Here is a 15,373-nt window from a genome sequence, read left to right on the forward strand (position 1 = left end):
GCTGTATGGAAGGATTTTGCTTATCCTGTAAAGGTGCTGTTCAGATAAATAAGATTAATGCATACAGTAAAATAGATTTTTAGTTTAGTCTCTGACAAAAAGATAATGGCACATTTTCTTTTTTCAATTAATCAATTAATCAAAACCACAATGGAGCAACGAATCGATTGTGAAAACAGGAGACCTAGTTATGTTATCAGGGCAAGTACACACACAGAGATACACACACAAACACACACACACACTCATAGACCCACATGTCAAGAGAGGTCCATAGCAATCATTGATAATTCTGCTAGATCCACTGAGAATTAGAATTCCCAAGCCTTGTGCGTCCATGTGTGTGTGTGTGTGTGTGTGGGTGTGCTTGTGCATGTGCAATGAGAGCCACACGAGGCTTTGTACACGAGGAGAATGCAAGTTGTCTTTGACTGCTTTCGCACCGCAGTTGAAAGCAGGGAAAAACAAGCAAGGGAAATCCATTTGTGACATTTTTCGTTTGTGGCTCTCAAATGAAGAAACCGCCGCAGGAGCTGTACCTAATTTTACAAGGAAATTGTAACATGCATCCAATATTTGACACAGGCAAAACGGAGCGAGCGATACAGAGGCAGCACTTGCCGTGCCCTTGATAAGGAGCTGGTTCACTAGTTTAGAAGTCCCCGAGGACGCCGCGCTGCACGGCGGCACTCGCACGCGCGCGCTGTCGCCAGATTTCCTCAGCACAGCTATACGAAGGTGTCAGGCTAAATTGTTTAAACTCAGTGGCTGAGAAGATAAATGCTCAGCGAGGTAGCACTTTAAAGGAAAAGCAAATGGAAGCATTTTATCACCTGTGAAGTCATAGCCCGTGCTGGGTTATCAAGGTCATTCATTTCAGTTATCCACTCATTGCTCTTCTCCAGAGCCACATTTAGCAGGCTTTGCAGCTGCACATACATACACACACACACACACACATAAACATAAACACACACAACTACAAGCTAAACACACACACACATGAATGGAGAGAAAATGCTCTGAAGTAATAACATCATTTGGGAATGAATTAAGCCACCGCTCCATACATCATTGCAGTAATCCTAATAACAAATATTTAAGCAGTCCAGTGAAGGTAATGGAGAGTTACTCTGATACAGGCTGTAATAAGATTTGTCAGGGATCTGCACTTAATGGGACTGTTTGTGTTTTATCTGCATTCAACTTTTACCTCACCTTTTCCCGCACATAAAAATAGTCCACTGTTAAATCCATAATTAATGCATTTAATTTACTTTCCTTTCAAATAGTATTATATATTGAATTCATATACTGTTCATACAAGGTTTATTAAGTTGTTTTATTAAGTGTTCGATAATGATGTCTGTTGTTAAAGCATCATCATGTAGTTCACCATCAGGCAGTAGCTCACTATCACCAGTACCATTATCACCTCTCCACTCTTTTCAGCATTAACAGTATGATAATTGTTTTCATCCCCCTAGTGCTTGACCAATATAGACCAATATGTCAATAATCAAAATACTTCAAATAGGTTTCATATATATTTTGCACAAATATATTTACATATATTTTTTCTTTTATATGAGCATCTATTTTATATCTGACAAGCTCAAATATGTACATTTATTATATTTCGTAAGGAAATATATCCAAGTATTACAATTTTGTCTCAAATTTTTTAGTTTGCATGTAAAGCCTGATGGGAGACAGTGGTTAATTTTGCCAGGTTCTTGCTAATACACAACCCTGACACACACACACACACACACAACTGCCTTTTTTTAATTAGCGTAACATTTAACTCAGGAGCACCATATAAAACATAATATAAAAATGGGCACCTCCTCCTTTAATTGAACACGATGCCTGTGCTGTAGAGGTTGAAAGCAGAAGTATAAGTGCTTATCAATCCCACTAACCTGATTTTAACACTGAGAACCTCAGTGAATTATCGAGCCGTACGCCGTCAGAGGACCTGAATTGTTTTTTGAAGTAAGTAGCGCCGAACTGATGAAACGACAGAGCTTGTTACGGCTTTAGAATGCAGAGACTAATTAGCTTGTCCACAATGAATGCTATTTTGGTGTCCACGGTCCCAGAAGACAGCTGCAGAAGCCGCTCTGAAGTATAAAACAGACTTTGTATCTGAGCTGTAAGTCCCTTTCCTTTTAGCATTTCAACTTTCATCTCCTACGTGGCTTTACTTAAAATTCTTGAAAGTCAGCGGCCAGCTGCCGGCAGAGGTCACAGCCATTTGCACCTCTGCTGGGTGACGCCACTTGGGAGACGACCCCCAGTGTTCCAGTGCCTACGCTAACAGGACTTTAAAAGCCGTCAGGAATCCCCCCGCGACACACAAAACGCTCGGCTTATTATGGAAACACTAACGGGGGGATGAAGGGGTCACATTGAATGCACCATAAACAGAGAGAAAACTGTAAGCTGGAAATGGAGAAAACTGTGGATATGGAGAGATTAGCGAGGAAGGCAAACCAGGAGCTAAAGGGAATGCTTACCTTCATACCACACCTGCCTGGACTGCACCTCTGATGTGCCTTTTTTAAGTGCTGTTATCCCCTCCCCCTCCCCCCCACTTGTTTACAAGTGTGCCTTGGAGTCTTATATGGATGAGTTTAATAATAGATTCCATTAAGCCACTGGTCCTGGTTTAATGACTACAGGAACAATGCTCAGGATATTATTACCCTTTAACTTTTCACTGCTTTCCATCTCCTCAGCCTGACAGTGGCATCAAGCTGTAATTGCGCAAATGGGCCCTTCGTTGTAAAAGTCATGCCTCATCAGATTGCACATTAAGTAGCTGCTAAACGGCCGCAAATATAAACTTTTGTATTCATTGCAATTATGGTTTATCTGCATTGATTATTATAATTGCAAGAAGGGCAAATAGGTGTTGCTAACAATCTTTAAAAATGGAAAAGCATGGCCAGTTCAGATAAATACGTAGAAATTCTAATAAGAAGAGACTAAAATTAAACTTGTCCAATTAATTAAGACAATATGTTTTTTTAATTAATTTATTCAAACTATTTTTTTTTCACAAACATAAAACCAAACAGTGGATAAAGCAAACTGGATAAAGTCCTTTTGGACTTTTTGAAATTATCATCTCAACAACCATAACAACCATAACAACCCCATTTTTGCCATGTTTGCCATGCATTAGATGTTATATAACATCTAATGTCAGGCTACGAATGACATTTTAATAATCCCTTTTGTAAAGACCTTTCAAAATATACAGTAGATAGGGATAAAACAACTGGAAATATTGGTGTGCAATTATTACTGAGGTTGAGATTTCTGGCTCAATGTGTGAGAAAACCATTGTGTCCAACAGTCTGTGGACATCCTTCTCATGAATACATTTATCTACTTTAAGTTGCACCTTTTAGATGCACAGATGTTTACATACACACACACACAGTTTGTCTAGTCCTTGTAGAGAAGGGCTGCTAATAGAATAGTTTTTTATTCTGGGGGAGATATCCATGAAACCAGAGTAACAAAAAAAATGGCTCACAGCGCATTCATTTATACTAGTGGCCATCGCAGAATTAATGAGAAAAAACATGGAAATGTGACCTTTTATTCACACTTTCAGCTGTTTCTTTTATTTTAAAATGACAGAGGGCATGGCAAAGTAGTTGTAATCATCAGATTAACTACCAAAATTATTATTAGTTGTAGCTCTACTATAGACAGTACACACAAGTGTACACAAAAGTCTGGTTGTTAAAAACAAAAAGAAATGACTATATTTGGGTCTGATAACATTGTACAGGTGAGAAAGTGCCATACAGTGCAGTACTGCATGTTCTGTCTTTTTTAAAGAAATCTACAAACACAAACAAACAAAGTGGTCACAAAGAATATATTTTAAAGTATAAAAATATAATATAAAAAATATCTCAAAATTAACCAGCGTGTGACAAAACTGTGCATTACTCCCAGTGTCTCACCAATAATCTTCAAAAAAACAAACAAAAAAAACAAAGTCATATTAGTCTGTAAGGATAACATCTATAAATCTGCAGTGAAAAATGTCTGGCTTGTTGATTGGTTCATTCACAATATGCACTTGGTCTTCTCTGCAACAACAGATGGGACTGTTTGATGTAGAAAGCCAGAGAAAAAAAAGGCCTGATCAAAAATTCCATTGAAAAAGCACCGCATCACACAAAATTGATGACAATCAAATAGGGGGGTAAAAAAAACAACCATCCAGTCCTCCTGGCAAGACAACAGAATTATTTTGGATTAACTGTGCTTTCAATCCAGCCAGTCTTTTCCACTCAAAGAACCCCCCGATGTGAAAAACACATCATCCCAGTCATGCTGCTATATTTTCCTGTATTTCACATTCTCTAAAACCATTGCTCTTGCTCCACAGGGTGTGGGCACAACCAGCACGTGGTAGCCATCAGAGAGATTCTCCGCGGTCTCGGTGAATCCTGGCTATACAGCATCTGTAAATCAAGCAGAAACCGGTTCAAGGCTAGTTTACTTAAGATTGACTCTTCAGATCGGCCACGAGTTCCGGAGCATCTTAACAACTCTGCAGGAAATCTATGCAGGCAGTTTGTAAGGGAACAATGTAAGCGTGAGTGTAAGCAGCAGCAGAGATGCCTTAATGAGCCATCCCTCAGAGCTAACAGGCTGAGCGACATTCCAGAGGGCAAGCTAACCATTAATATCTGCTCTTTATGACTTCAAATGGAGCTGTTTCCAGTGGGGTTCCAATGCTCATCTCCCTTGTGAGATACAGCGTGCCCACATGCCTGCTGCTCTCTAATGAAGATTGTGTTTTGGGCATGCCTGGTCAAACCACCCTGTTCTCCAGGCCTTAAAAGCACTACAGCACTTGGTGTGGAAGGAGCTGTGCTGGGTTCGCTCTCTGTGCTTCGAAATTAAGTGGTGCTTTGAGACGGAAATCAAATCCGACACCCTCACATGCTTCTACCAGCATTGATTGATCCTAAATGATGTCTGCTCTCACAGAGTGTTCTTCGAGAAAACTTCTGGGTCGGGATTCATAAAGGTGCTTAAAATAGTAGCAGTGGTTCAGGATCACATTTCTGCTTTCTGGTTCTTTGTGAGATAGAAGTAAAAAGAGATTCTGGAACAGCATTTCTATAAGGTGCAGGTTAAGATATATGCATTCATGTAGTGCACTCAGATAAGAAAATAAAATTAGTTATTTAAAATCTACTTAATCTACTAATCTACTTAATCTACTAACTCAGTTTAAGGTACTGAATAATAAAGGTAATATGAAAGTAAATACATGCAACCAAAAAAAAAAAAGAATTTTAAAAATGATTAAATCATCAAAAGCAAATTAAACTAAGTGTCTGACACATGTTATGTATAATGGCTTGTTTCTTTAAAACAGACACAGGCTAGTTGTACATCTCAGTTGCTACCCCTCACAACTCAGCTCCAATGGGAAGGTTGACACTTCCCATTGTAAACAAAAGTTAGGGGTGCAAATAAGTAATGGGATTGGACCCAAAAAGACTAATGGTTTTTATGGGGTGTCCTTATTTTTTTCAAATGACTGTGTCTATTAACACCAATGACAAACTGTTGGCTACCTATAAACTGAACTGAATTAAAATAGATCTGTCCCTTACCCATATGACTCTTAAAATGGGGTAATAATCGTATCCAATTTTCATTAATGGCATTAGCATGTTACCGCTTTTTCAGACTGAACTGGGACTGAGAAAGTTTTCAATTAAATCTTATTTCACGGCAAGAGAAAAAAAAGCATGCCAGTATATGCTGGTGACAATTAGAGCAATATCTTTCAAAGAAGTCAAGAAGCCAAACTCCAGCAAATTAGCTTGTTTTTTTTTCTTCAGTTTCACTGTCAGAGATACAGCAAAGCGTAATTAAAAGTTACTTATCACTAATCCTGGTTGTTTAACTGCAGACGTGACACAAACACAGTAAAAAACACATCAAATACAGTGTCAGAGGCTAATCAACGGAATCACGTCCGCTCCAAGAAAGCGTGTGTCACTCATGAACAGCACTGCAGAGACAAATGGAAAGAGAAAGGGAGGGAGACTGATGGCATTTTGATAAACCACCACCATGTGAGAGAGCTGTTGATGTCCTGCAATCATACTCCTTTGATCTGCTCTGCTGGGGGAGCGCATGCATCAGATTTTGTATCTCCTCACACTGCCTCGCAAGCCTATGATGGAAATTCAACACAGACAGCCACAGAGGAGCAAAAGCCATCCATCAGCTGGAGACTCGCTGAGATTTCACACCCGTCCACAATCAATGTGCTGCAACCAAGGCCAGAAGACTTAATTATACATATAGGCCTTGGCCTGGACTGAGGTGAGGTGCTGAAATCAGGGAGATATTGCTGAAAGCTGAGCAGCATTACTCCTAGCCATGGCGGACAGGTCCAGAGAACGCCGCAGGCTCTGACAGGGGCCGAGGCGAGAAACGTGTCAGTAAACGTGTGTTGATTTAATTTGCAAACCTCAGTTACTGCCTCTGTCATACTTATCTGAATTACAGATTTAAACAGCACATCCTGCACGGTGCGATACTAATTTGCACATGATGATTTTTTTACACTTCATCAGCTACTATAAGAAGAGGCTGTTAATGCAGCAGCTTCTCTTAAGGTGTGATTAAAAAGGCCACAGATGCCACTTTAAGGGAACTTGTGAACTACAGCTTTCAGCAAAAGTAGTGCTCTCAGCTGGAGACGAGCATATAATGTAGCCAATGGCTGGAGGAGAAATTTGTCATGAACCACTCAACCATTGTCATTAACGGCATCCCATGCTATTAGTGGAATCACAAGCGATGGTGATGGATTTCAACATGTGTCACAGGAAGCTGGACTAAAATTGTGGTACGAAGAAGAACCATGCAACTATTTCAAAATGTTAGGACTTAATGGTCATTCCATATAGTGCTCAGCCATGCAGTCAAGCTTGCTATTACTACAGTGGGGGTCTGGGGGGGGTGGGTGTTTAATCCACTGCACTCTGACCCCCACAGACTGGTAATGTGCACATGAAGCACAAAAATTTGTCTTGTCCCTTCCAGAAAGTTATCTTAATCTCACCTAGCTATGTGTATAAAAGACATCTGTCACAGAATCAATCTCTTTCATTTAAACCTCTCCGCCACCATGGGCAGGACCAAAGAGCTGTCAAAAACATCAGGCACAAGATGCAAGAAGCTTGGTGTGAAAGAGGCAGCTGCTGGTGCGATCTGGGTCACTGATTTATCAAAATGTAACGTTACGATGTCCATGCGTCCATGCGAAGAACAGATACAGATATATTAATACCTCTATCCATCACTGTAAAATGATTATAACAAATGCACATATGCACTGTAGCCTTTTGATAGTACTGCAGTCAAAGTCATATATAGACACAGGAAGCCATATTAAATCACATGTTAGAGACAGACAGCCAGTCATTTGGTAAATAAACAAATGATGAGTCTATCTTACCTCAGCAAACATTACTTTCCTGCACTGTAAACTGAGTAACAAGAGATGCTAAACCTTACCACTGTTGATAAAACTCCTAGAAGACAAACTGATTATATATGTATGGATGTACTTGTCAAACACTCTGGTAATGTCTACCACCCCATCTTTTGTTTGCCAATCTCAGGATTAGGTTGACCTCAAATAGCTGTTTGCCACAGGAGGATAGTTTTGATGGACAGAAAGAAGACAGTGGTTTTGTACAGCATCCCAAATGCCTTCAAACATATACCGAGCTCCAGCACCAAATTTGCTCCACAGTCTCAAAGACCCACTTCATCAGGGCAAAAGCTATTCAGCCCTGAGAATCATCCGAACCTGGCGGTTCAATCTCCAAATGCTAATAGCAGCCACAATTTAAGTAAAATGGCTCGTTTTAGAAAGGAAATGGATTGATAAAATCCTCTTTACCACTCAGAGGCTGCTATCATCCAGGAGCAGGAGTGTTTTCTCGCTCTAAGGCTGTCTTGAAGTTATAATTGCCACGGCTCGGGTCTTTCTTACTGTAGCAAATGCGTCTCGCCGCTTTTCAGAAACCATGAACCACAGGATTTCCCAACTGACATGCCTTCTGACTGACAAATAAGCCAATTACCAGCTTTTAATATCTGTGTACAATGGAAAGCTTACTTGCATGTGGAAGGCACAGATGGTGCTCAATGTTTTAGGTGTAATTCTGGGATAACAGGCGTGGTTTTAAGTTACAGTGGCCAGCCACTGACCATTTGTAAAGCATTAATGAAATACTTGGCACCCCACTGGCTCTAAGCCCCATTGTGACCAATCCTCATTCCCCACTAATAAATATGTTGCTTTGTAGCAACTGTTGCCTTTTTGTTTTACAGGAAATACTACAGAATCCGGGTTTTTTAAACGTGGTGTTGGTTTCTAAAGCTCACTTGTTAGCCTTTAGTACAGATGCACAGAGAATGCGTACAGCAGAAATCTCAGTACAGTAGTTTTGATAAATAGTGTTACTAATGATAAAAACTTACATCTAAGAAAGTCCTAGTCAGCTAAGGCTAGATAATGCTAATTAGCTAACAGGCTAATATCTTACATCAGAGCACAGACCGTGTTCCAGCTTAATCAAGCTCAAATGCCGTTGCCTTTGATTTTAACAGAGAACATTAATAGACTATTGTCTATAAATACCTTTATGAAATAGTATTTTAGTTTGGAGATACCATTAAAATGTATTACTACCACAGTATATGCTATAAATTTTATACTAGACAGTCCTTATTCTGTGTCGCAGTGATGAAGACTACCGATCAGGGCACGTGTGCTTACCATATAAGTGTGCATGTGTGCAGTGTTTCATGCACTAATGGGTTAAAGACGGAGGCCAAATTCCATCTTTGTCTGTAACACAAATGGTGAATAAGTCAATAAGTCTTTGTGTTTACTGTGCAGTGATGATTTTGCCATATCGTCTCATTTCCGCTGAAACACCTTGCAAGTATAACACATTTGTGGATGCTGCACGGACTGCTTTGTCTTTCTCGTTACTGTGTGTAGCACAGATTGTAAGCACACTCACAACAGAGCCAATTTGAGACGGCAAGTGAGGCATGGAGCTCTCAAGGTGTGAAGCACAGATGCTTTGTGCTTACACTATAACCCTGATACACACACTGCTGGGAAGAGGCCGTAGCTGTGTAAAATGTTTCCTGAGGAAGGCTGCCAGCCTGGGTCTCTCCGGATCACACCGAGCCCTATTTTTACCCGTTTTTTACAGGTACACTCCTAACTGGACAGCAGCCAGCTGCTTCGTCCCATCATACTCAACTGGAAAATCACGCCACTAAGAGCAGCAGAAGAGATTACAAAGCGTGTCCATCAAGCACTGAGCACTCTGTTCTGTTCAGCTCAGGCAGGTGAGTTTTATTCGCCCCACGAGGGCCGCTTTGTCTCCGGAGGGAGGGTATTTTATTAATAAACACCAGGCAGCCGGAGTGGCAGATGAATTCACGCTGATTAATTAGCAACCCCTGAAATAACTTATGCTGTGTACAACAGGAGTAGGATGTGGGATGAGCTGGCGAGAATGGATGAGAGGCTGCGTTATGTGCCGCATGACAAAAGACCTTGGGAGAGGCGAGGCAGGTGAATAAATGGCAGCAATTAAAAAAATGCACTGACACACAAAACAAAAGAGTGAGCCACTACGCAGACACGGAAAAAAGCGTTGCCTTTTAAAAGTGACGTCTTACTGTAAGGCTATACAATCGCGTGGTGCTGCCAGACCACATAAGAAGAGAGGGGAAGAGAGGAGAAATCACATAAGGGCTTGTGGTACTAAGGAACAGATGTTACAGCTTTTATCCGATCCCAAGCTCCAGAGGTATGTATATCCCTCTTAATACTCACACCAGATTACAGTGGCTGTGAAAAAGTAGGCAACAGCCAGACTGTAAAGATTTTAAACTAACAACACCGACATTGCCAGCAAAAACAAGCATCTCAAAGCTATAATGCCCTTTCGACTGAGCTGCCCAGCACTGCGCACCGCCTCGTGCATCTTCTTTCCCTTTTCTGCAGTATCCCTCCTTATCCTGGGAAAAGCAGCAAGAAGTTCCGCCGCTCATGAAGGAATTTATCAGACAGACATGCAATCACCCGCACACTGAGGAGATCAGCATAATCCCTCAAGTCTTACCCTGTCTGTGCATATGTGTGCGGCACGAAACAGAAACAAGTGCATTCCCTGGTGGGCAGTGGGCAGGGAGCGTGGTATCACTTACCAGAGACAACATTCAAAGGCTTTATCTCCTCTGAGTAAGACCTTTACTGCTGTGGCTTGTTTTTTTTCCCACTTTGAGAGTAAGAATAAGCGTGGGCAATATAGCAGAAGAATAACATCATCACAATACTGGAAAATGTTTAAATTTCATGATGCATGGTTGTGCATACTTCCATATTCTGTTTAAATACAGTACACTGGATTTGTGTAATAAAACAACTAGATTTATGGACACTGGCTGATGTTATATATTATATATTCAGATAGATTTACCTTTGAATCAAGTTACAGACGTTTAACAATTTCTTAACAATATTGTTAAACACAGAACTTGTGTAACATCCCAGCAAACATACCAACAAAGCACAACATATCTTTTCAAACAATGAGAGTGTTTTTGCCATTTTCGGTTAAATATGTTCACTTGATGCATATATGATACATCCCTAGTTAGGAGTCTTGCCCAAGGACTCTTACTGGACTCCATTTTGCATCCTACTCAGACATATTTTACTGATGGCACTGATCATGTATACAGCTATATTCTACAAATGCAATCAAAACTTTCAGTACAATGGTTCTCATTCTGTATTTCACATACTGTCCCCATTAATGATCCCAATAAAACTTGATCATTATGGTGCCTTTTTATAAAATATACAGGCAGTGCTCTTTACACACTGATAGCATCCCTGATATACCAAGAAACCACAACTTAACATAATTTATCACAATAACAATAACATATCATCCCACTGCCCACCCCTGCTTCATCATAAATACAATAATTAACGGTTGGAAAACAAATAGCCACATATGTTGCCTGAAGTTGGGAACAGTAATATCCCTGACCGTGCAAAAGGCTCACTGCATTATTGGGCTCAAAAAAAGCAAAGGGCATTATCACTGCCCTCATAAAGCAAAGGGCATTACCAGGGCCCTCATAAAACAAAGGGCATTATCAAGCCATTATAAAGCCATTAGCCTGCAACCAACTTTTTGTGGTCCAGTGTTGTTGTTAACTGAGCTGCACAATATATTGTTTGAGCATTGCCAAAGCGATGTGGAAAGTGAAATATCACATAAAGCAAAATTAATTAAAAGTTAAAACATGGTTTGCTGCTTGATGTAAAAGGAAAACTGTCAATGTTCTCCTTTTTCTTGACATAGCAACCATTAGCTGATTATATCTGCCCAATATTAGTGCATTATATAATATTAAAATGCAGGATCGTTGACTTCTGGTGAAAATCCTGTATTGTCTTATATCACAATATATATATTGCAGAATATAATTAAACAATATATTGTTCTATTTCAGTTTTTCTTTTTATTATCGTGCAGTCCTAAACACAGCCCTCATAAAGCAAAGACCATTATCAATCCATTATGAAAACCATTAGCTTGCATGATAAACTTTTTATGTTCAAGTGTTGTTGTAAATCAACAGCTAGAGTGTAAATTGATGGCAATCCTCTTACTGATAGATAGATAGATAGATAGATAGATAGATAGATAGATAGATAGATAGATAGATAGATAGATAGATAGATAGATAGATAGATAGATAGACTAAAAGATAGGCAGTTAAACTTCCAGAATGTCATGACACTAATAATAATGCACTCCATATATTTCAATATATCCAGGATTAAAGTAAAATTATTGATACTGGAGTAGGATAGATAGATAGATAGATAGATAGATAGATAGATAGATAGATAGATAGATAGATAGATAGATAGATAGATAGATAAACATACAGACCTAGCTAACTAGATAATGTAAAATAATTCACTTAGGTCTGAATGAGTAGGCTATACATACCTAATATCAAGAACCAAACATTGCTTAGATAGATGGATGGATGGATGGATTGGTAGATAGATGATTTACTAATTGAGCTTCACACTTTGCATGTTCTAATACTAATAACAGCATTAGGAAACATATTTGGTTTCTGGTATTAGCTATATGACCACAGATTTATCTGATCTAGCTAATTCGATCATGCAAAATAATTAAATTACTTCTGAATGCGACTGGGTAGGCTATGCATGCTTTTTACTAATAAGCACCAAACATTAGATAGATAGATAGATAGATAGATAGATAGATAGATAGATAGATAGATAGATAGATAGATAGATAGATAGATAGATAGATAGATAGATAGATAGGTAGATAGATGATTTACTAATTGAGCTTCACACTTTTTATTCTTGTATTCGTGTATTCTTGGTTTGCCTACCTGGGATTTGTGCTGCTGTCCATCTTCGAGCTCTGAAACACTGTTCATGATTTTCCATCGATCATTTACCATTCTCTGGAGTCCTTAAAATCCGAGAGTTGGTGCCATGGGCGAGAGGAGAGAAGGGAGGATCAGTTTTTCTTTCATTTCTCCATGAAGACAACGAGAGATCGGGTTTTCTACGGGAACTGGACCTACTGGAAACTACTTCAGGAGGTGTTAAGGTTAGGTTAGATAGCTAGCTGTCTATCACACACTCACTATCTATCGCACTACATACATTAATCTAACTAACGTTAACTATTTCCCCACAGACTGAAGCGCTACTGCTGAAGCTACGTTCATTCTGCATAGGCTGTAGATCACATACTTAGTGGGGACTTCTTCCCCGACGAACCAGCGAGAAAAAAAGACAAAAAAGCGTCTGAAAAATAGTTTATAAATGTGGTGAACGGGAGAAGCTTCCTCCCCCCGAGCCCCCCTCTCTCTCTCACCCGGTTTTGGGGTGACAGATTACGGATTATGTTCTAAACAGCCCCCGGGTGAAGCTGGCAGGGGCTCCTGAGGCAAAATACCCAAACTTCCTCGGTCCAGTCTTAAAGAAAAATGTCGATTTTACCTCAGAAATAGTAAAAAAATGACAAAATAACACTTTCAACGGCCGCTGCAGCTGTTTTATTCCTTCTCCGAGCGTTAGCTTGCAAATTAGCCTTTTTTTAAAGCGCCGTTTTAAACAAGCTCGCGCACCGCTCTCAAACGCTTCTCGCTCGAGACGATGCTCAGCGCGAGTGAGTAACCGTTATTTTGTAAACCCACCCGTATTGAGGCTAAGTCCCGCCTATCTACGCCAAGATTGACTCGAAGCAGCGTACTGATTGGCTGAAAGAATCCCTCCACCTCCGCAGTCATTGGCTTCCTCTGCGCACTTGAGTAGTTCGGACCAATCATAGAGTGCTGTACAAGAATGAAAGGCGGGTTCTTGTTTTGACCAGCCAATGCCAGCACCGGAGGCGGGGTTTCTCCACGAATACAGGTGGGAAATGATTAAACCCCGCGCGGAGAGGCGGTGGATTTCTCTGGAGACAGAAGAAGCAGCGGACTGGGATACTGGATTAGTTGTATTGAGGTTCAAGTAGAGGATATTTGGAGCCCTGAGGCGATTTATGCTTCTTATTTTAACCTCTCACTGTAGAATACATGATTAGCTTTAATTCTGAATAATGATGAGTAATAATAACAACACATTCAAAAGGAAAAACTTGTTTATTAACAGGCTGTTTGTGTTTTACAGCCAATCAAAGTATATAATAACATCCACCATGTCTGCTTCTTGTTGTTTCAAGCTGGGCATTGACTGCATAATATTTTCCATCGTTTTACTCAGTTCCAGCTCAAACTACACAAAATAAAAAATAAATCGCAGGCAAAGGTGCCAAGAGTATTCAAATCCATTGCTCAGGCTGTAGAGATAAATACTAGGGTTTAAAAAAACTTCTGTAGAAGTAGAAGCATCAACTCAGGTTATTATTATTTGAGTAAAAGTGTGAAATTACTGGTTTCATGTGGTTTCAGTACTGGTTAATGTGATTTATTTGACATATAGATTTTATAGTAGTATATTAGAGTCTTCTTTTCTGTGCGTTGTTATTCTTCCATTACTGGAGATAATTTAGGTCTGAAAGGGTTAAAGTAAAAAAGTTAAAGTAATGGAAGGGGAAAATGCCATTAAGAGCAAAAGGTCCTATAGTGCACTACCCCCCTCCCCAAAACACTTTTTTTTAAAGCCATTACGACTATAATGTTGTATTAAAATGGTAATGTTGATACATTTGGTATGCACTAGGCTCCCTGCTTCAGCTTCATATATGCCCATCAAAAATTCTGTGCATGAGTTCGGTGTCATGCATTATTGTAAAGACCTAAGTAAAATTTCTTTGATCATTTACATCAATTTGCACTCTTTTACACCATATTACAGAACTGAATTGCACCAAATTAAGTTTAATTTCATTTCATTGATTTTCATTGATTAATTTAATTTAATTGTTGAATTTGGAGGAACATTTGAAAAAGAAGTCTCTGAATATGACCACAGAGAGCTCTCAGGCATTTCTGCTCTGTCAGCCCATTGCTCTGGCCCCTTTGAGCTGACTGACTTTGGAGATGAGATGGAATTAGTAACAGTCATGTTTTGATTTAATATTTAATATTTAATCTGTCGCTCTTAGATAAGTCGGGTGTCAAGGAATGGTTGCAAACAGATGTGAAGAGGCTTTAATGAGCCTACAGGACAGAAAACACACAAACAGTGGTTTAATTATGTCAAGCCACCTTGTGCAGACACTTGGGCATGAACTGCAGCGTGCGAATGCAGCTTTTACAGCAACAATGAACAGAATATAGAATAAAATAACATTGCTGTTCTCTTATATGAGCTGCTGCCGTAAACGAGCAGTTCAGTTTCCTCAGCTGAGACTCACGAAAGTGCTGCGCTGTTACGATACGAACATGCCAAAGTCAGAGCTCACCTGCCTCTTAAAGTGAATGGCAACTGATACACAGATTGGTATATTTCATGTGATGCCCCCCAAAACACAACCATGTTTAATTAAGAGAATTAGTACATCCCTTTTGCGCGTTCTGACATGTGCATGCATATTTTTTGCACCGTCACAATACTAAAAACCTGTGCACTATAGATGCCTTAATTTAGATTTAGACTTGACAAATTGGATGCTTACATAGGTTTGTGCCTGGTTAAAAGGGTTGCAAATGAAAGAGAGATACTGTAAGAAAGATACTGTGTGTTTTT

The 15,373-nt window shown here is 39.7% G+C and overlaps 1 protein-coding gene across 1 annotated transcript in view; it reads right to left on the reverse strand.

The window, feature by feature from the left end:
• fibcd1a (fibrinogen C domain containing 1a) overlaps positions 1-13,366 on the reverse strand; it is a 110,541-nt gene extending 97,175 nt beyond the window's left edge. Inside the window, exons 1-2 of the mRNA XM_049486224.1 lie at positions 12,932-13,366; positions 12,562-12,644 (exon numbers count right to left, since the gene is read on the reverse strand). Of these exons, the coding sequence (XP_049342181.1) occupies positions 12,562-12,633 (72 nt within the window). The 5' untranslated portion in view covers positions 12,634-12,644; positions 12,932-13,366. The remainder of the gene's footprint in view (positions 1-12,561; positions 12,645-12,931) is intronic.
• Between the last annotated feature and the right edge of the window lie 2,007 nt (positions 13,367-15,373).

The sequence above is a fragment of the Astyanax mexicanus genome, chromosome 12, assembly GCF_023375975.1.
Source record: "Astyanax mexicanus isolate ESR-SI-001 chromosome 12, AstMex3_surface, whole genome shotgun sequence".
Taxonomy (NCBI): domain Eukaryota; kingdom Metazoa; phylum Chordata; class Actinopteri; order Characiformes; family Acestrorhamphidae; genus Astyanax; species Astyanax mexicanus.